General features: G+C 29.5%; 1 protein-coding gene across 8 annotated transcripts in view; it reads left to right on the top strand.

Moving 5' to 3' along the window:
- Positions 1-23,328, top strand: part of LOC144855348 (uncharacterized) — a 90,072-nt gene that overhangs the window by 17,551 nt on the left and 49,193 nt on the right. For all 8 annotated transcript variants that reach the window (XM_078713176.1, XM_078713175.1, XM_078713174.1 and 5 more), the window contains one exon: positions 8,956-8,988. In XM_078713176.1, the coding sequence (XP_078569302.1) occupies positions 8,956-8,988 (33 nt within the window). The remainder of the gene's footprint in view (positions 1-8,955; positions 8,989-23,328) is intronic.

Here is a 23,328-nt window from a genome sequence, read left to right as displayed (position 1 = left end):
GATGTTATGCCGGGAAATAAGAAAATGGGCGTGTTCTCATGTTTACAAATGTATTGACTGCTCTTTCCAAACGGTCTTTTTACCACGAAAAGATCCTGTTGACGTACAAAACTATGGTATATATCATAATATTGTTGGCTATGTGTTGTTAACTGTACACACAGGCTACACAATGCAAACTGCCATTCAGGTTATTTAGGGCTGAACGTACTAAATACAATGGGTGATTTATTGTACTTAAATATTTTGTTAAATATTGAACACATTAATTTCCATGTTCCAACAAAGCAAGTGCTTGTCAGCAGCAAATATGTGGTTAGGAAGTAAATATAGTGTAATTGTTTGTAGCCATATTGTGAAAGAAATAGTAGTGGGAGAAGACTTCTGTAGGAGTGGTAGTATAGAGAGTTCTTAAGAAAACTTTCTATAAGTTATGGATATAATTTCTAAAAAAGACAATTGTTCTCTGGCGGTTTTTGGTGATAAAATTCACAGGTAATTTATTATTTTTATTCAAAATGAATAAAACTATTCAAATTTATTGATATTAAATTTAACAGTTTGAATACAAGACAATTCAACAGTAGTATATTTGAGGAGATGGTTGATCAATTAAAATGATAAACATTTAAGTTTTAGCAGACACGGTAAGATTGTTATGTTGCTGATGAATAATATAGTTGTCTATGATTGTCCACTGTAATTATCAATTCTATTCCAAGTTATATTTAATGTAACTTAACTATGCATAATTTTACGTTAATTTAGCTCGTATTGAATTACGAAATAGAATTTAAGATGTTTATGTTAGCTTTAGGCTAGCATCAGTGTTTAAATCCTCCAATGTCACTGACCCTTGATCAATATTCATTTAGCTTATAATATATTGATTATAGTAGGTTTTCTATATCTCTGGCTTCTTAGATTCTTATGTTGCGTACTAGATTTTTCCAAGTCTTCCATAGCAAACACTTAGCAAGTGTAGTATGTCAGAATCCCACAGAAGTAGGCCCAATGTGATGTGTTTTTAACTTTATCATTTTAGTTTCAATCATTTTGATCTAACAGTTTTATTCTTGGTATTTGTTTTATCTTTTGGTCTCAATATATATTAGAAACTGATGTAAATTACAGGTGTTTGTGCAAGACTTTGTCAAAATCCCACATTATTACAGTTTTTATCTATTTAACTGGCCCAAATAAATATTGGCAAGGCTGTTTGTATATTTTTTAAACTAGAAGAAGATTTGAACTTGTGTGCACTATAGTAACATTGGTTCTAGGAAAAGAGGGTGGCACTATTGATTGTAACTAATGTAAGACACTCTTAGTGAAGGGAGAAACGTCCCACAGGAATATATATTCTCAATATTTTAGGGTCCGTTTTCCTAATGTAGCGAAACCAAATAAATTCATTCATCTGTCCCGTAATCCTTGTGCTTAAGACGATACATTATTGATTGTAACAAGTACTATATAAATAGTGAACTTTAATTAAATTATATGAATGGGTATAAGGTGTTAGCAAAGTTTCTAACTTAATATACACTGTTGGTTTTTAGCACTTCTCAAGAACAGGAGGAGGAGGAGGAGGCTATGTTCTTCGTTATTGCTAAGAAGAAATGCTTTTAGAGAAACAAGTACTGATCTCGTAGGGATGTATAACTATAGAACCTTCTTGGTATCCATTTATTATCCTGGGTCAATTCTAAGGTCAATTCTGATTGGTTGGTAAAAGTGAAGAAGTTCATTTTCTTCTCCAGACATCCCAAGAAATAAATGAATATATGAGAATATAACTAATACTAATAGTATTATGTTTTCTTAAGCTGATTTTCCACTAAGCAAATTTGTTCGCGCGAATCGAAAATGTCCACTTATACACGCACATTTACACATTCATCTTTAATGTTTACAACTTTTGTGACTACATTTTCTCAAATCCATTTCATTGCTTAAAGTATATTCAAACTTGCATACAAGTTGGCAATATCCAAGAAATGGAAAATACAGTATTAGTTGGAATGAGGAACATTTATCAATCTTTGTCTTGAATGTTTATTAGTAAAACCCCCAGGCTGGTAATCTGTATCATAACATTCATGCTCTTCTGATTAAATGTCATCATGGAATACTTCTGTCAATGTAGACATGTTATGAGAACTTGTAAATATTGTTAAATTACAAGATACTGCAGGTTGTCAACAGTTTGAACAACAGTGTTGTTATATAAATTATTATAACACTTATAACAGTTTTAATAATTTGAAATTTACAATTCAATAATAAAATATGACAGTTGTTATATTGTTTTTAGTAAAATTCTCTCTTTATAGTAATTCTCTCATTCTATTTCATCAATTAAAATCGTTTAAATGACATTTATTAAGACATATATTGTTTGTTGTAATAATGATGATGAAGGGAAAAAAACAGTAAAAAGTAATGAAAAGTATTATTTAATTTATTACATACAAACTAAATACTTGTCCTATTTATATTAATGTACATAAATAAAAAAAACAAATTTTATATCTACAGAAGGGAAATCTAACAGAACATATTCAAAAGTATTTAATAACATAAACTTAGCGTTCTTTATGAATATATTGTGATACGATTTTTTTAAATAGATAATAGTGAAAAAAAAGTCTTACAGCTCTAAAAGTTTGATGAAGGAAAAGACGTGAAACTAACAATTTTCTTAAATGAAATGAAGTGAAATTATATTTTTGACACAGTAGAGTTTAATATCACACTGAATTCTATTGATTTATTTTCTGAAGTTAATAAACATTCAAGTTTTATAGTTCATAATAAAAACGTGATTTGAATTTTAGACCAAGACATGGTTTATTGATGTAAATACACAGTATGTAATAAACATTGTCTGTAAATCTTGAATTATTGGTGCAACATAACCTATTCAGCTGACATCAATTGACCCTTGACATGCAGTCTCCATCTAATAGCATAGTTCATGTTGTACACGGAATGAATCACTCTAGTATTATGAATTATGAATTCATACATAATTTTCTTCTAAGCAATACATAATATAAGATCTAGGCATAAGCTCAAGGTGGACTGACCTAAGGCTGGGATGTACAGTATTGGTTAAGGACATTTTTTGGTACATGCCTAAAAAATGCCTTGCCTTAAAATGAAGAAAAAGTATTTTCATTTGAAATACTAATTAAAATTAGAGCATTAAATTTGAAATATGTATTAATAGAAAATATTGGTGAATAAAGTCTCTGAAAAGGAAAAAAAAAATTGTTTAAATAAAGAAAATACATATTTCTTGAATCGTTTAATCAATCTAGGTTTGTCCCCAAGGTCATGTTTTCCCCAAAGCTCTTCTTATTTCTCATCTTGGATTTGTTAAATGAGTTGCAAATCTTGCAGCAAGTAATAATACAAGTTGTTTTCAGTTTAATATGATGTTTTTAGGTTAATGACCATTTTAATATCATTGTTCTTATTTATTAAAGTAAATTACAATTTCATGGTGGGAAGTTCTAGACAAGAACAAACGACAGGATGACACAGAAGTAAAAAATGACACGGTCATCAATTTGACGTCTTTCTTGACATCCATAGACGGGTGAAATTCTTCGTAATCGTCATGGCTTTATGCTGGTCAAGCGTACCTGAATAATTTCATTAGGAATTCAATGAGCTAGCTTAGTCGTCTAATGAGGCTTGCTATTGTGAGAAGCACGATGAACTAGATACTACAGTATTCAAAAGTGTTGTGTAAACAGGCTTTGGAAGTTTTTTTTTCAATCAGTGAATTTTAATGAATGTTATTTCAAAATTATACTTCAATCATTGTTGTCATCAAATTATCATGGTGTTTATGATTTCAGTAGTAGCATGATTATCTATATTATCGTGTACCAACTTTTGACATCATCGCCAAAAGCACCTTGTTTCTCATGTTTCTATTTATTTTCATCATTCTCATCATATTATCGTATTGTCGGCACCACCATTGGTCATGATTATTATCACTATTGTCATCAATCATCTGACTCTCAGTAGTACCAATTGTGTTGCTTTTACTAATCAACTACTACTACTAGTAGTAGGATATCATTACTGGAACAATTAATTTAGTTTAATTACTGCTACAGTATCATCAACCATTGTACATCATTGAGCATGCTTCAACATAATGAGATTACCCATTGATTATGGTCCAAATTAAAGTCTATATGATGAAGCTCAAATAACTAGAGCCATCACAACAATCATGGTGATGTACTTTACTTTGGCACCATTCAGCTGCTCTAATGGTAGACTTCCGGCCATTAGTGCCACATCTCTTGAGTACCCGTTGCATCACTAATGGCTTTAGTACTGAATTTGTAATTATGAAGGTCTTGGAATTAAGTTAGGATTAGATTCTGTGTGACCTTGGTCTTGTAACTTCATTGGTGAAGTTCAATATTCAGAGTTTCTGTTTCTGTTTTTCTTTTGAGTAAATAAGAAAATGAAATTGAAAGAAAGATTTCAATAGTATCGAAAATAATAACAATTTTAGAATTAAAAAAATTACATTGTAAGAACGATGATGATGATGATATAGGTCAACTCCACTACATGGTCTTTATTAAGTATAAGCCCTCCCCCAATCTCCTCTCGGGCAACTTCACAGAGTGCCATAGTGAAGGGAACAGAACATTAATATTAACTTCGAAGGAGGCAGTAGTATCCATTTAAAAGCTCTCAGCTGCCACAGCTCACTCTGGTATTTCGGTTTTCAGTAACATTATCATAAAGATGTGAATCTGTTTAAATTCACGCCTACAGTGTTGATTTTCACTTTACAAAGTGTTTCAAACACTTGTGTCTTTTATTGTTTACCGTCTGCTGTTTTAAGTTAACAAAACAAATTGAGCTCATCCCTTTAATCATATTAATAATACTACGAAATATTTGAGCTGTTCCCTAACGAAATTCTCCCAATTGGTATTCTGTTTGAACTATGTTAATGAGACCTCTATCGGAGGTACAACATTAACACCAAATCTATTCCATAATGATGCACATCGTTTAACATTAATGCTCAGAGGGACAATGCCATGGCTCAGTATCGTCTCAGTAACTGATAAACGAGCCAATTTAACGATGTTAATTATTCGTTAAAAGGGAAGTAGACATTCAGTGTAGTGTATCGCAAGTCATTAGTTCGTTTTATTTCTAAAACCAGCAAGCTGTTACAACTGTGTGAACATCCTCTTTTTTTTTTTAAAGAAAAAAGTGGTGGTTGGCAATATCATTTTGTTTTCATTATTTTATTATTAAATATTATATAAAATTTGTACAGATATTTTTATACATATAATTGTGCGCTGACTCTGTCAGATTTGTCAGATTCTGCAATCACAAGGCAGAGAAGTAACCATGTTGTCTTCCAAATTATGATGTTCAAAAAGAAAACAACATTTTCCGTAGTACCCAAAAGGTTATTGGTTTCTTGAAAAATAAATGCATCTACAGTATATATATTATTACTATACTAATCATAATAGTTAAGTATGTGGGCTGTTTTACATCATGTCATGTCATCATGTCCAAAAGCATACATCAGTGTTGATAATTTAAAGTGCATCTGTATGCTCCTGGGTCACTCATCACTAGCTCTTATTAATTAGGGTGCAGCATCGCCTTTGGCAGACAATATAGCTTGTACATGTCATGTGTGTTAAGTTCAGTTACCTAATAATGATGTTGTTGAACTATAACATGACTGAATTCTGCGAGGATAAACTTAATAATGTTGTCATATTAATATAACTTGAGATATAGTCATAATGTTTGAATCAAACTATAACTGTAATCAAGACATCTGAAGGGGACTTTCTATAATATGCTAGCAGCAACTTTTAAGGTTTATGATATTGATTATAAATGATAAGCTTAAAATAAAGTATTTTGGGTTTCCTTGGGTTTCTTTTTTTAGACCGCAAGCATACAATTTTATTGAATATCAATTCATTTTATAGAACATCAAACCTTAATTTTATTTTTATTTAGCATACGTCTTAATCAGATTGTATTTAACTTTGAATATCTGCTTATCATCTGAACTCTTTTTAGCTTGAACCTATTACCTTGTGATTGACAACTGTGCCGTTTGCCTTCAAGTATCAATTAGACAGTATCTCTACTGTCTAACTATCACGTTTCTTCCATTAAATATGGTCGTTGTATTTGCTAATAGAGTGACCAAGTGTAATGCCATCCTAAAGTAAAGCCCAGTTTCAAATTTAACTAGGAAAAATAAAGCATTCTTATATTATTATTATCCAGTTCTTTACACAATGAATAATATTACTGTCGTAAGATGGTTGGGGGCGCAAGTTAAGCCTCGAATAGCTAGTTTAGTTCTGCTTCACAAATCCTGTCCTTTCATTGGTCAGTCTACAACTTTTTCATTAGATTATAGAATACATTTTTGACCTAGACCTTGGTCACATGCTTTGTCAAATCATGAATATTAATTAGTTGTAATTAGCATTATTACTCTTGCTTTTAAACATCATTTAAATTATCTATCAAATATGAATACGAAACTGTTAAACTTAATTATTTATGACTACGATTACGAAATTAGTTTAATACGTTCACAATTATAATTCTCGCTCTGTAGATCTCATTTAATTAACTATGTATTAACTATTACAGACTTCAGGTAATTTAGATAATTATTATACTTGTGATGAAGATTTCTTTCATATAATTAAATTATAATGTTCTATCTAGGTTATCTTTTGATAATATGGATCCTGGCGATGAGATCAAACTAATTATAGTCTTATGTCGCATCTTCTCTCATCTCTGCAGGAGGCCTTTACTTTCAATTTACAATTACTAGCAATTTACTACTAGCACTGGGTTTTAAAATGTCATATTTAGTTGTCAAATATTATTTAAACAAATCAAATATGTAAATCAAATGGACATTGATCGAATAGTTTGATTTAAGTTGAAGTCATTTGCTTTATACTTAACATATGCAAATGGAAAACTGTAATAAAAATAAATAGCAAATGAAAGCTCTTTCAATAAAATATTATATTTATATATTCCTCTACACAATAATGCATGTGCATATATTTTCAAGGTGTAAAATGTAAAAAAAATTATAGAAAATGTTTAATATAATTATTGTGTATGTCAGCCTCCTTTTTGTTGATAAATAAATGATAAATCTGGGTTTTACACAATTAAACCCTACAAAAATGAGAAATGGGCAGCTTTTTACCCCAGTATACTCCACTGATTGTACTATTATGTCTGGTAGAAAAGAAACGGATACTTATAATAACTACTAGTATTTCTTTCCAAATATGGTAAATTCCCAAATTGTACTCAACCATTTTATGTTGAAAATGGCAAAAATCTATTGAAACATTATTATTAATTTTGTAGAAGCCTTTAACCTTGTAAATGTCATTATTGTTAGTCTAATTGGTATTTCTGTACAATAACAATTATGCTAGATTCTGCTATTTTTTCACAAAGAAATCTTTTGTTTCCTTTGTTGAAGAAAAAATACATCAAATGTAATTTAATTTATCATAACATCTCTTTTTTTTCCTTTGACATCTGGTCTGCCTTCTTAACTAGTATTATTTACGCATTAAAAAGATAAACCATTTGTATGTGTACATGTAGTAAATATATGTTATAAATCAAGTAATTTGGCAAGTAGATTAGTTTACATTATCCAGACTTGAACCAGTCATCTCCAGGGATTAGAAACTGGACACCGAAACCACTAATCACGTTGACAGTATGATACATTTAAAGGGATTTTTTTAGAAATTTTAGGCATCTTTAATTCCAAAAATTATATTTTGTATATCAAGGTATCTTTATACCAAAAATGAAATATCAATATTCATAACTTAATTTCATTGCAGTATAAAACTGAATTACGAAAATAACTTTACAAAAAACAATAGGCCTGCCATTAAAACGGACTTAAATTTTGAATTAATTTTAGATATGACAAAAAAAACTTGTTACAATACTGATATTCTCGTTCTATTATAAAACGTTCGGCTTCATAAATTTGTAACATCTTCAAACAAATTAATTGATGTGAACTCGATGTAACCTTTTATCAATTTTTATGTAACTATTGTCTATAATTAATAGTGAAATCAAATATTAAAATATTTTTCATATCCCATTTTCCAGTTTAATTACCTATTATATTATGTAATACTTTAAATATTTTGTTTATATTATATCTAACATATATTATAGGAGGATAGAGATTGTTGTTATAATCTAAAATGTAAGAGTAAAGTAGAAAATTAATAATAATTTCTTCTTCTGCATGCTTTTAGGAAGTGTCATTGAATTATATCTGTCAATGAGTCATTGTCTTAATGATTTACGAGCTACTTCCACGCGTGCACAGATCACGCATCCCATCCAAATTCATTAAGATATCCATAGGTTTACTGGAATGGGAATATGGTTTATTAACATGGATACATGTGAATCAGTCCGTGTGATATACGGCCGGGTTGACGTGAATAACGACAGAAATAGGCTGCGTATTAAACGAGATAATGTATTGTGGGATATGTTGAAATGAATGTTAATCCTGATGGATGGAGTGATGTTGATGTATGAATAACAATATAGGCCTACTGATGAATGTTATCAACATAAGGATAGCATATTAGTATATTCCACAAGTACAGTACATATAATCGATATACAATTCTCGACAGATGAACTCCTCAACTAATAGTACAGAGGACAAATTAAATGAAAAGCGGCTATCTGTGTTTTTGAATTTTGCAGCAGAAAAAGATACCAATTTTTAATAACTTTGTAAAACATGAAAAATGTAATTTTATTGCATGTTATGATTGATTTTGTAATCAAAATGTAAAAATATCAAAATTTCTATATATTTTTCAGAGCTCAAAAACAAGCCCCTGAGAGCAATTCAAGGTAAGAATGTTTTTATGAACTCTAAAACTTAGTCTATTTACTAATTTGTTTTTCTGCTAATCTGAAAAAGATGACACGTCAGGCGTTATCTGTCGCTCAGTCATTGTTTCTAAGGTATTGCTGTGATTTTTACAATAACACATTTATTGAAAGCAATACGACATATGCTGCATACATTCCATTGGATTGATATTGTTTGTCATTGGTCCAGGGTGTTGCTGGACATGCCATTGCATGATGATCTTTTATGTATCTCCAAACAATCTTTTAAACTCCATCATTTAGCACGAATTGTTCACACTTTTGTTGCACATGTTTACTGAATCTCAAGTTTTAAAAGCTGCAAAAGATTTGGAATATAAATAAATATTTTTATTATGTTTTCTGTGAAATTGTTCTACTGAATAGCAGATAGCAGAGAATTTTTTTTATAAAATTGAAAAGGTAATATTCTAGGTTTTGTTTGTTTACTTTTTCTTTTGCACTGTTTTCAGATTTTATGATAATCTTTGATCTTTTTATCGTTTTAGTTTACTATTTCTAGAATTTATTTTATTGTTTGCTATTGTTTTTTATTTTGAGAAGTATTAAGAATTAAACAAAGGAAGAAACTTATAAACTTATTGTATAAAAGAAACGTTTGAGTAGGTGGAATCTTCAAATGCTGTTTTCAACAATAGCCACCAGAGTGATGCGAAGCAAATCCAGATCAAGGCCTTCTCTTTCAGTTTCAAATGTTGAAAAACAACAATTGCTCGACCAAAATTATAGAAGCAATTTTAGAGCTCACGATTCACTGTTTTGTTCTGCATAAATCATTTCAATTTGTTGTAAATATTTATTGATTTGATGTAAAATTTGCAAAGTTCAAGAAACTGTTTGACATCAGGATGAACTATGTGTTTATAAGATTTGTTTGTTGATTCAGCTAAAGAATGTCTTCTGGTGGAAATCTGCCATCTGTCTTCTTAATTTTCCTCTGTAGATTTTCGAAGATGATGAATTAGCAATACTCAAAATACATCTTGTGATATCGATAAAATATGTATTGCTGCCCTCTATAAAATAGGGGAAAAAATGTACACATTTTGTTGTACTGCCCTCTACAAATCCTATTTTTTAAGAGTATCCTTATAAGAATGTATTTGTTGGTCTATTAATGAGACCTTTTATTATTTATTGATTTTTGCAAATGTCCTTCTAAATGAAAATTGAAATATTACATTACTATTGACATTGAAAAGCTCTCGGAGGTTTTAATCAATCGATAAGTACAAATGAAACCATTTTATACAGTCTGCAAGGTTGTCACAAATTAAACAAGGAAATTGGTGCTGCTTTAGCGGCACGCTGATACCCTTAACCTGTACACATCAAATGTTACATTCTGATAACCAAAATGTTCAGTCTAGTGTGAATCATGCAGTATTTATATTAATGATTCATATTAATGAATATAAAATATTTGAAAAACTTTTAAATTTATATGTGGTTGTGGTGGGTTTTTTCATTACCGTCTTCACATTAATCTAATTTTTTCCAGGATATCATTGGGCAGTTTATAGTTTCGCTATGCCTATAAAATATATATCCAATCTGCAGACAGATATATCTTTTTTATATTGTTCATGATCATTTTCAAATGTATAACTATGCGACCAGTAACTACTAGAAATTATGTTCCATAATAGGATCATTGTTTTGTCGATAAAATTACTAATTTGACAAAAACTGAGAAACTCGCAACCATGTTATTTGCTCTTTCATAAATGACAAATTGACAACCACCTTTGGTCTTGCTCATTCATAAATCATGCTATAATAGACATAGAAAAATAATAAAAACATCAAAAATGCTCAAAAAATCATTTTCATTAACATAAATATTTATAATGTATTCTTAGAGATCAGTATTAAATATTATAACATTTCTTTTATATGTCAAAGTACGCCAAGTACTTACAGTATTGTAACTAAAACTATTCGTAGCATACAGTAACATCGATTTTCAGAGAGCAAATGTGATTGTACATGCTGTGCATTTGAACTGATTGTAAGCTATTTATTTGGTTGATTCTCTGTTATAAGCCCATCCAAAAAGCTATGAGCTTATTTCTGACTTTGTGTTTTTACTAAAGTCAGTAGGGTTCTGTAGAATCTGTTGGTCTTTACACTTTTAAAATAGACTGATAGTTGAAATGAATGCATGATTTTCATACTTTATTAATAATTGCAACTTACCATTTATACAATCAATTATTAACAGCTCTGCCTACAGCGTAATATTACTCAGCCATCACCATGGAAACAGGAAGTCATATGACTGACGTGTGATTATCAGTTTTGACCGATTGAAAAAAGTCTCAAAGAATTTTATGAAATGTGTTATTCATTAAACTGTTTCCCGTCTCACATTCATTTTCCTCCTTTTTTAACTCATAATCTTACTAAATTGTGTTTTTTATCCCAAACAAAAATTCAATGGTCAGCACACCCAATCCAGGCTACTCGCTGACCAATATCTAGACTATCCTATAAATATATCCTATCCTTGATATTCTGGCTACCAAAATGAGGTGAACATGATGACATACAGTCACTTTGGTAGCCAATAACAAACTGCTAAATTCATAACTTTACATCATGGACATTACACACAATCGTTTTTTACTCGCCATACAGAGATGGTTAAAACAAATTTGAAAAAAAAAACATTTTTGAAGGTGACAATATATCTTTAAAACTGTCAACAAGCGAGCAGCGTTTTTTGTAAGACATATTTCTTGTTTACTAAAGTAATGTTGCCCGAATTGAACAGCAGGCGATGTGTACCAGTGAAACTGAAGCTAGCCCAGTGAGGTTAGGAATAAAAGATTGTATGATTGTCACTTTGTCACATTCAAATGGTCAACTGTCACCATCGTGTTCTTTATTTCCATTGATTGCTATTGCTTGATTTTTATGTCATTTTTGTTAGATTTTCCTAAAGATAGAGTACCTTTTTATACATATAATAAAATCAATCACTCTCAAAATAGATAACGTAATGTATATTTCTTGGTTTGTGTTAGACCTACCCTTACCTTCTTCAGCTTGGAGAACAATAGATCACAGCCAGCTAAAATACATTATCGGTTATGTCTACTCGTAAAAATATTATGTCGATCATTCAATGAATTTTTGAATTTATTACTATGGTTTTTATAAAATTCATATTGTAAATGTAATAAAAAATCCATAGATCCCCTTTTAGAATTGTTCTTACCAAATTACAAAGGACCACTTTCTGATTATAAATATATGATATATATTTTACAGGCATCCAGCAATATACAAAGTATTAAATTAATTTACAAATGGTAAAGATGAGGAAATCTATGAGAGTGAGAAAAAGTTACTCCAACTGATATGCTGCAAACATGATATATAAATAGAATACTCCAATTGATTATGAATATTAGATCTCTACAAAGAGTTCCCACATAATCGTAAAATTAAATTTTTTTTCTATATTAATTTAATGATTTTGAAGCAACAGAAATATTTATTGGTAATGAAGAATTTGACAATAAAATATCATTTTTCAAGTAGTCTGTCAGATCATATTAAAAGTCAAATTCTTTCTTAAGCCTACAGCACTTACGATTCCTTTTAACTCTTAGTGCAAGAGATTTAATAAAGTTATGCCCGGTATTTTGACAACAAATCCTTTCCATCTATTGCGGAAGTTTCAACTTTTCTAAACAAAGTGCGAAGTTTTCCATTGTTACAGACAATAATCTGTTCACACCTACAGTTCTTTTGAAGATGATACTCTATTGTAAAAGGATTTTTAAAAATATATAAATCCTATAATTCTTTTTATTAGCATAAACACATTCAGGTACCAATATTTATTTTAAAAGAGTTTCCTTATAAGTTAAGTGGGTGAATTTTATGAATGGGAGTGCTCATAGAACTATTAATAAATTGGATGAGTGGGAGCGCCAATTTTAGACTGGGGAGGAGGTAGCGCAAATGGTGATTGACCATTTTAAAATTTTAAAATGCGTTTTTATTCTTAATTGTTGATGTTCCCAAATTTGTTGTGAAATACATTGTCTAGAAATTATTTTAGAAAGTTGTTTGGCATGATTAATAATTTACAGAATATTTGAAAATATAACTTCCTGAAAAGATATACAGTATTTTAATATTTCCTTGTAGATTTTTATTATGTTAAATTTTGAATATTACCTTATTATTTTGTATCTCGACATTGTTTTGAATAATTGAATCATTGTATGCAAGAGTGATCCGTGCCAATGAAGCATGACATAACTATCGGATCTGACTTAAAATACTGTTTGAATGTCTAGCCATATTTAGTACTTTTTTTTAGATGTCATTTTCTAAAATGACATTATGATGGTTATAGAATTGTGTGTGTTACAACATAAACACATTACTTACTAAATTAGTACTAACTAATTAATTAGTAAACACTCGCATGTTACATTTCTTTTTTGCAATCCTGACTTACTTGTGTTTATTGCCATACAAACTTTTAAACATTATTTTCTACCTTATAAAATTGGTTTGAATAAAAGCAAGATGTAAAACCTGTTTTGTTTTTTTATACGTTGTTTTGCAATTCTGTAATCGGCCACATCAAAGGTAAAGAGAATATTCTAGATGTTTTTTTGCAGATAATCTGTAATCATTGCATGCGCATTTATGTCCAGGTACCGTTTTTCCAGGTATGCTATGTAGCAGAGTTTGGTTAAGTTGTCAAATTTTGCAGCTATAAATGTTGTTGATAATTATAGCTTCTTTAATTGTATATTCTGTACTGGAGTGTTTTAGAATCATTAATCAACAACATACACTTCTTCCTTCTCGATTTGTGTGTAATTACGAACTTGTGACGTTTGTTATGTAAATTCTGATTTTACGGCGGGAATATATAATCCACCTTGAATTAACATTCTGAAGATGAGATCACGTGACTTTCTACGAGTAAAATCAGATCACATGACATCGGTGATAATTACAAGTCATTTTACGTTGGTTTGATTGAGCCGTAACAGGTCAGCTTTTCCGAGAACACTGTAAATCAATTGTTACATTGTTGCTGACAACCATGCAGATAGAGCCGGTTGCAAAGTCCAGCCGACTCGGGATTTCTATATTTGATATCGTTTGATTTATATCTTTTGGCAAAATTGCATGTTCGAGGTTTTATCAGGATTATACGGAAATTGTAAGTTGAATGATGAGCAATTGATACATAAGTGCAAACACTTTCTGGAAACCATTTGCATCTGGATAATTAATTTTTTAATTTGTTAATTAACTCCTGTCTTATTTACTTATCTGCTATAGTAAGTTGTTTAATATTCCTGCGTCTATTTCTCCAGCATAGTTTCAAGTTTATTGTTTCACATAATATAATATAAACATTTGATAAATTAATAAATATAACTGTTTGAGGACTCATTAAGCCAAGGCTTTAAGTTTGGTCCACCTGATAAAAGATATATATAAATATATATGAAGGGCTAGTGTTGCCTGAAAGCTCTGCTACGTTTTCTGGCTGTTTTACTTTTGGTTTAGCTTTTTGCTTATACAGTATTATTTTGTATCTCTATTGAGATCTAGCCACTGATAGTAATACCCACAGCATTGTTATTATTTTCAGTAATTTGCCTTTGGATTTAAAAATGATTATTTATTAAGTCAGAGAAAAAAAAGACTTTCTCAAGCATAGTCTTATAGCTTATGATGAACATAGATTGTTAAAGTATGTCAATTTTAGGAGGCTAGAAAGGTTCTCTACAACCACTAAGTTATATAATACCTCTAATGAAATTTAACAACATCATCATTTTATAATACTACCAGTATTTTTTGTTATATAAAATTCAAAATTTATTAACATTCACCTTAACATTAAGGTATGGTTAAGAAACATTTACAAAAATGAACATAGATATAGAATTTGAGGTACGATCACATGATTTTCAATAGTTATATGTACTGCTGCTCAGTAGAAGTTAATGGTTCTATTAAATGGTTCCATTGCATGTTTTTTGAGAATGTTATATGCGTTTTTTTTCACTGTGGCCAAATTTATGTTGCAAGGTATGTCCTCCTTTAAACACTGATGTTGTATTGCCACGGATGTACTCTATCATACCTTAGTGCTATAACTCACCAATACAACTATGACAGCCACCACTATCTGGCATTTTATACATTAGTGTCGTGCCATACATTATCACACTCATTACTTTATCTAATAATGATATGTCTTAGCGTGACCGTGGCAGTTGTCGTGTCATACATCAGATATCTTAGAATAAAGCGTGTTAATGTGCTGCTTGGGATTTAGTAATTGCGAAACCCATGTGAGGTTCATTGTCAAATTACCATAATTTAACACGAAGCATGATGAATCTATTCATGCTATAGTCATTCTCTATTCATGTTAAATTATATTTATATTTATATACATCAACTGAAAAAGTTAAAAAGATGTTTACATTACAAAGATTGTTTTATTTTATAAATTATATTTTGAAAGATCTCTGTAATTTCTGTGCACCAGTTGATCAACCTAAGTTTCCCAGATTTCAAGACTCTTGAACTACCCACGATCCCATGTTGTTTAATATCCCATGATCCTATTGTTCTTCTTCCTTTATTTATAATTCACTTCTTGAATAAACTTCAAATTGAGTCTGAAGTGTTTTGGCTTAAGATAATATTGAATATGTAAGTCATTCAAAGGTAGCCTTTGCGGTTTGTTTGTTGATTCTTTTTCACAAGAAATTTGTGAAAACGCTTGTTTATTTTATCGTAATCAGTCAACCAGTAATATGGATAGTGTTTATAATTGGAGATGCTTGGTTGGAAGATAAATCTGATAAGAATATAATTAACTTACTGAGCTGTAAGAACGTATGAAGCATGACAAGTTGAGATGATAGCTAAAAGAATCAACCAGAAAGGAGATATTACAGTAGCCTAAAGAACCAGTCAAAGTAGTATTCTGTCTATTTGGGGATTTTATTGTTTTATATTTACACAGGTAAGAATTTCCTAATAAATTATATTTATTGCCGATTCTTCTCGTGTTCTATGCAAATAAATAATTTGCATATTATATTATTCTTAAATTAAGTGTCGCATGTAAATACAAGAATCCTGAAGAGAGTGTTTGTTTTTGAAAAATTAATTAGCGCTATGTTGGAACACTTCACTTGTGCTCAAGACTATTATTACATCACTAGTTCAATTCAATTCAATTCAAGAAACATTTATTGACCAAAAATATTATATCATAACAATGGTTGGCATATAATATATATAGTCGAGAGACTACAAAAGGCCCAATGGGCCTGTCGCTGTGAGTCCTCTTTATATTATACAAATAATAATAATACAACACTTAATCTTAATTAGCCGTTGCGTACATTATATAAATGAAAAAAAAAAAGAATACAGTATCTTAATTAATTAGGTTACCATCTGAGGTATACATTAATAAAAGATATTCTTTAACAGACCTTTTTAAACTTTTGTTGGATAGTAGATACGGTGTATAAAATATGCAGAAATGTTCTTTCAATGAGTTGCAACCTTTATCCTAGATGTTTGTGATTGTCGGCTTATGAGATCAATTTTTAGTGTGGTGAATCATAGAATAATGATATAAATTAATATTAATGTTCAGTGTTACGATAGAGAAATTATGAAACATAAAAACCCCCACTGCTCAGTGTTTGCACAGACCAGCTACAAATGCGTGTATTTTTCCGTAAGTTATATAAAAATACAGGTAGGTAGATTGTCAAATTAAACAACATTATATTATAATTCTTTGTTATATGGCATATGTTTCATTGCAGAAGAGTAGTAGTAATAATGTTTCAACTGCTTTCGTCATTGAGGAGTTTTACGTTGTAGAAATAAGTCATTCTGTATGTTTTTCTGTAGAAGATATGCGTCTTACTTGACACTTGGCCTTAGGAATCAAGTCTAATGTCATATTGAATGAATGTTATTACTTGTGAAGAAGATAAAAACCAGGTCTCTAGAATACCTAACAAATTGCGCAGTCTAGAGTGAATCTGTGAGAAAACAATTAGCAAGATTTGAATTTTTGGCGAAGACATACACAGATAGTAGAATTGAAAAGTCATTCAGTTTTTTCTTTTTCTGGACGCTCATTGGTTCTTCAAGTGTTGAATATAAATGTCTTGCACACTGTGAAAATACATTACGGAATGATGATGATAAGGATGATATAATTTCAGAATTGTAATAATTTTCCAATAGAAATTCTATGTGATTACATTCTTGAGGTAATGTCATTTCTTTTTCTTTAAAATAATGTATAATAATAATGATCAATTTTAACTTTAACTTTATGGAATAATCATTTCTAGTAATTATACTGTAATTTGATAGTTTTTTGTAAGAAATGTTTTCTCATTTTGTAATGTTACAGAAAGATCCATCATTTTTTTAAATAGAATTTTTTAAACTCTGTTTTAAAGAGATAATGAATTTAAACTTTATAAATTTATTCTTATATTTTTAAAAATATGAAGAAGATTGCTTCTTTTCTAATCTTCTTTCTTCATATTAAAAGTAATTTAGAAAGGAATATAGTATTCCCTGTTGTATAATTCATAGTTCCAGAATTTCTGGCTGTTTTCGTTTGTATTTATTTTGATCATCGCTAGAGTGTTGTATATGAAGTGGCGAAATATTTGAATCCAATGGGATACTACTTTTCGCAGTAATGGTTTGGCATTTTTACAAAATCTCATTATTGTGTCCGTTGATGACATATATTTTCTTACCTGCATAGAAAAGATTATTTTAAAGAAAATTATGTATTTATCATAAGTTTTCACTTGTGCGATATTAGGAACTTTAAATGATATAAAACCAATATACAATGTAACAGAACCTTCCTCTATCATTTGGATCTATGGATTAGCTTCTCCAGAGAATGGGTGAGCTCTAGCATAATAAATATAAATACCAAGAAGTAATAGTTCATAATTTTTATTTTAGCTGTCTAAAGGAGGGAGCATCACTATACAACAGATTACTAGTAAATGAGCAATATTAAGTTTTTATTTAAAACAAATTAAGAACTTTAAAATCTTCTCCAAACCATATTTTACTCAAATTCTGAAAATCAATTGAAAAATGAATTTTGAAGCAGAGTATGAATTGATATTCGTAGTAAATTGTATTGTACTTTATCCTGACATTAATACTGTATTTTATACCTGAGGCATTGCCCGACCACCTAGTAGACTGATCATCAAATGAACCTCTAAATCTGATGAACTGCCTTCTACTAATTAGGTCAATTAAATGAATTAATAAGATTTATTTGAATAATAATTGAATTTCAATTCCTGATGCATGGTGATGATAAGATAGACTTAATTTGTTATACCGGTATTTGGGAAGATATCTTCGCGGTTTAAAATCTAAAGAAAGAGCTGCAATAAAGTGTTTTAATGAAAACTTATTTTACTAATCTTAGAAGCAGAGATTTGAATAATGATAGAAGGCTTAATAAATTAAGTCAGAAATAATTGGGTTTCAGAAGTGGTAGTAATTGTTGAACGATTCATTTGGCACCTGTTTTATGCTTAAATAAAGAATAATGTATTTTATTTTTGGTTGAGTTTATCTCTATAAATATAACCTAATTTCTAAATTTCAGTAAATATAGCTCGTCATTTTATAATCTTATTACCTGCCCCAACCAATTTCTAAATCTTGGATCAGCTGCTGTACACTGTGGTCACCAAAGGTTATTGAACTACTGTATACCATTATAAAGATCATACATATTCATGAGTTTTTGGCAATTAATTTGATGACATGACTACTTCCTGTTGTCCTGCATTTGACCTGAATACAGGATATTGTAATGTGAAATCCCCAAGGAACCCCCCAGGAAGGAGCTTACTTCCTAATGGAATAAATTCAAATGATATTAGTTCGGCTGTTTGCTTTTTTCATATTTAATAAAACCTAAAAAAACAGGTGGTAGAGTAATGTATGATTAATTGCATTTTAATAACATTCTCTATTGATCATTGAACACTAGTAGTATTATTATTAATGTTGTATTTTTAATTTACTCAATATATTTGTTAAAGGAAAGAAAGATTCAAATCTAAATTAAAAAAAACACCAATTTTTTAAACAAACTTAATCCATGTTATTTATTGAAAGAAAAAACAATCGGATAATTATGTGGAAAAAAGCTAATATTTATTGCCACATCAATTTGAATATTCAAATCTGAAAGATAAAAAAAAAATTTTTTTTTTTTAAATTTAATCTGCGTTGTTTATTAAAAGAAACCAACAAAGGATAACAATGTGGAAAAAGCTAATATTTATTGCCACATCATTTTGAATATTCAAATCTGAAAGATAATAAAATTTCAATTAAAAAAAATTTAATCCATGTTTATTGCCACATCAAATCAAAATTTTAAAACATTATTTTATTTTTATTTTGCATACATGGGCAATTCACACCTGTTTGTAGTATCACGCAACATGATTTTACTGGCATGTGATAAAAATGATAATACGAATGTAATTAAAAATTTGCATATTCAGGGGTAATCTTGTACAACACTATAATACTGCTGATTATTGTTGATAAGTTAGAAGGGAAAGTCTGCAGTACGTACATGACTTCCTCATGTTTATTAATGTGAACAGGACGATTCCTTAGTATTAAACATTTGACTGTGTAGACATTGAAAGAAAAATAACGTAATTTGAAGTCAGAATTTAAAAGCATTGTTGGTTTTCCTTGGTAATTAATCTACTAATTCAACGTGATAGATTTGTGCGCTGATGACCTTTCAATAACAATTACAAATTTTCTGTTTAATTTTTCTTTGGTGTCTGCTAAGTTGCTATAATTAGAAGATGATTTACTAGTTCTAGGCTACTCTTCCATTTTCTTTTTTTTTTGGTGTCTGGTAGGTTCAAATATTATTCAAGGTCATGTATTAATTATTTAAATTCTACATTAGATAATGTATAAAAATGCTTTTCGTATTGAAAACAGCAAATTGCAGTAGAATCTTTCTTTGACACACCCGACACATTCCCTTGAAATGAACAAGTGGAAAAATATGGAATAAATGTACACCAAATTAAAAGGAAACTTTGTTGGGTCTCAAAGGTGTCTCCTAATAGGAGTTCTACTTTACATTTTAAATTTTCTTATACAACTGAACACATCTGGAATTTTTTTTCATTTTCCATCTCAGTTCATATTTCTTTAAACAGTTTCATTTTCAAAATTCAACAATCAATTTCTAGAAACGACTCGTCAACGACACCTGATACTTTGAGAAATTACAAACAAAATATGCTATTTCCATTGAAACTTCTGTTAGCCATTTTTCAACACAGCAATTTTAATTTTCTTTAAAAACTAAAGGTTATATGTCAAATACAAATATTTCAATGGGATTTGTTTCAAACTGTTCTAGGATATTAATATTGAAATTGATTTTTATCTGTACTTTTTGAAATTAGAAATATTTAAACTAATGGAATTGAAGGTTAAAGAAGTATTTCAATTTTTGCATTGGAATTGTTTAATTTTGCAGTGGAAAAATATGAAAAGCTATATTAAAAATCTTTTTGAAACAAACAAGAAATTTCAGTCGGACAAACCATAAAGATTTTGGTGTTCACATTTTTTAATTTTGCAGTGAAAAAATATTCATTAATAGTAATACCAAACATTAAAAAGCTACACTCAAAATCTTAGTGGGACAAACAGACAAATAAGAAATTGTCATCGGCTAAAAAGTATTTTAGAGAGATACATAATTATTGTAAGTGTGACATGGTTGGTTATATCCAACATAACCTGAGTAATTTAACAATACCCGTGGTATGTCGCTTGTATGTATAATTGATTTGTTAATATTGTTGTTCTATTTTTATCATTTCTCGATTACCAGATCAGACACTCGTACTGTAAATTACAACTATGACGTTACACTATTGATATATGGTTGTCTATGCTCATAAACATTTATTTTGTGTCCGATATTGTATTACTAATTGGCTATGTATCGCATGTCATTATGTATTAATTTCATATTTTCATATTATGTAAAGTTTGCCTTAAATTTTTTATTCTGTTTCTCATTTGTCTTATGCATTTAAAACCAGGATAAAAACACTGTTTTTTAACATAATGCATGTTATAATATTTGATAACTAATATAATTTATAGCATTTAATACCATTACCAACCACAGAAATTAAGAATTGATAACTATATTTTCTGCGCATAACATTTATTAAGAACATTTGACAGAAGTTTGATTTCAAAATAAAGTAAGTCTTTATAAAGAAAATTACTAATCGCTATAGAATACAGTACAGTAATATATTATGAAAAGGCATTTTACCTATAATGGTATGTTACCTATAGGTATAATAGCCTGTCCTACTTTTCATACTAACAATCCCAAAGTATTCTTTATCATTATGTAATATTATACCTTATTACTACTATTATGTTACCAATACTTTACAGTAACTTATTTTTCTTTGTTTCTTTCTTCACACTGTTCTTTTGTGTACCTGTTGTAAATCCTACAGAGAATAAACAATTAATTCAAAGATCGGCTTCGTCTGAGAGAAGTCTGATAAAAGTTTCTTTCATTGTTTGTTAGCACCGCCAATAAAGACACTCTGTCATACCATCAGTCCCTGTAGACCAGACAAATCTGTATAATTACGTGATTGGTGTGATTCTGCAGTTTCGCTGCAGATTTTTAGACATACATAGCATCCTTATTTAGTTGCCCAGGCAATGTCCTATTAATTGGATGATTGACAGTTTTGCTGAGTTGTAAAAACCCTTTTTATGAAAAATTTTTCTGTTGACATTCATTACACAGATTCTAGTTGTTTTTGATTCTAGGTTTACAAAATGGTTTAAATTGAACTACTGTCGTATTAAACTCATTTAATTTGTTACTATAGTAGGATTTATGTATGCACCTTAGACAGTGTTTGGTTGTAGTTTGAACAATCCCCTTTTGTCGATATTATTAAATTTAACATAACTAATTTAACTGTTTAGTTCATGATTGATAGACAGATTTCAATCAACATTAGGAAGGGTTTCCTTGAATCCAGACAAGTAGGTTGTGGTTGCCAAAATGCAATTTGCTATGAATTATGATGTCAAAAAACTTGCTACAGACCACAAGATCCTGGTAAGGTGTTTCTTTCGAATGTAGGGATCATTTTTGGTTATGGAAAGTTGGGTGGGTCAATGTTTTGAAGTTGAAAGGTTCTTAAATGTACGTCATCATAAATTACTGTATTTCATCACCCTCATTTGATTCCTAAAAAAGTAGCCTATAATTTACTATATTAATTGTTTAAATGTACGAATTTAGCATTTTTTATATTTCTTTTTTTGAATAAATGTTGAAGAAATGAAAATAGTACTGTACAATGAAGATCAACACATAAAGTTTTATTTATGTAACTTTTATTAGATGAAAAGACAAAGCCTGAAAAAAAAATCATTCCCAAAAAAGATTTTATAATGCCCTCAATTTATAAATGCTGTTTTTATTGGTTTATAGGAGTAAAGTCTACTGTTTTATTGTATCATAATAATATGTTATGATGTAAAATGTCCTTCAATAAAAACCTTGATCAAGTTCAACATTATACAAGGTTACCTAATTACCACATTCATACATTAGTTTCTGTTAATTATTATTTAACCTTCTAAATCCACAACAATGTTTGTGAATTTAGAATTTTCCATTTTGCAAACAGGAACATTAAATGTATGTTTTCATATTCCTCCTAAATAAATGTCTTTTGTTTGTTTCGCAGGACATTGTCCCCTGAATAGGGAAGGTTCTATTGTTATTGAAAACACCCAAGCTTTATACGATTGTTAGAGCATCTTGGCTTAAAGATATTAATCTTTATGATATAGTAAACATTCATTCAACATGATGTATGTATAATATTTAAATATTAAACTACATATTGGAAACATGAATTATAGGCAGTTCCTTTTACTACACTGCGTAGACATTCAGTAAATATTTGATGTTATATTGAGTGAATGTCTAATGTATGTTCAGTACATTAGATTGCTTTGTGATGTCTATTACGCGGACATATCTGATTGATATGCATGTATTCATCAAAGGGCTAATGATTTGCTTTCTGTCAATGTAACTTAAATTGAATACAGTGACGATGTCTTTCTGATGCAGTGATGGTTTTGACCGTTTTC

This window comes from Antedon bifida, chromosome 11 (assembly GCF_963402885.1).
Source record: "Antedon bifida chromosome 11, ecAntBifi1.1, whole genome shotgun sequence".
Classification (NCBI taxonomy): Eukaryota; Metazoa; Echinodermata; class Crinoidea; order Comatulida; family Antedonidae; genus Antedon; species Antedon bifida.
The sequence above is the reverse complement of the archived record's forward strand: the minus strand, read 5'-3'. Positions and strand labels throughout refer to the sequence as shown.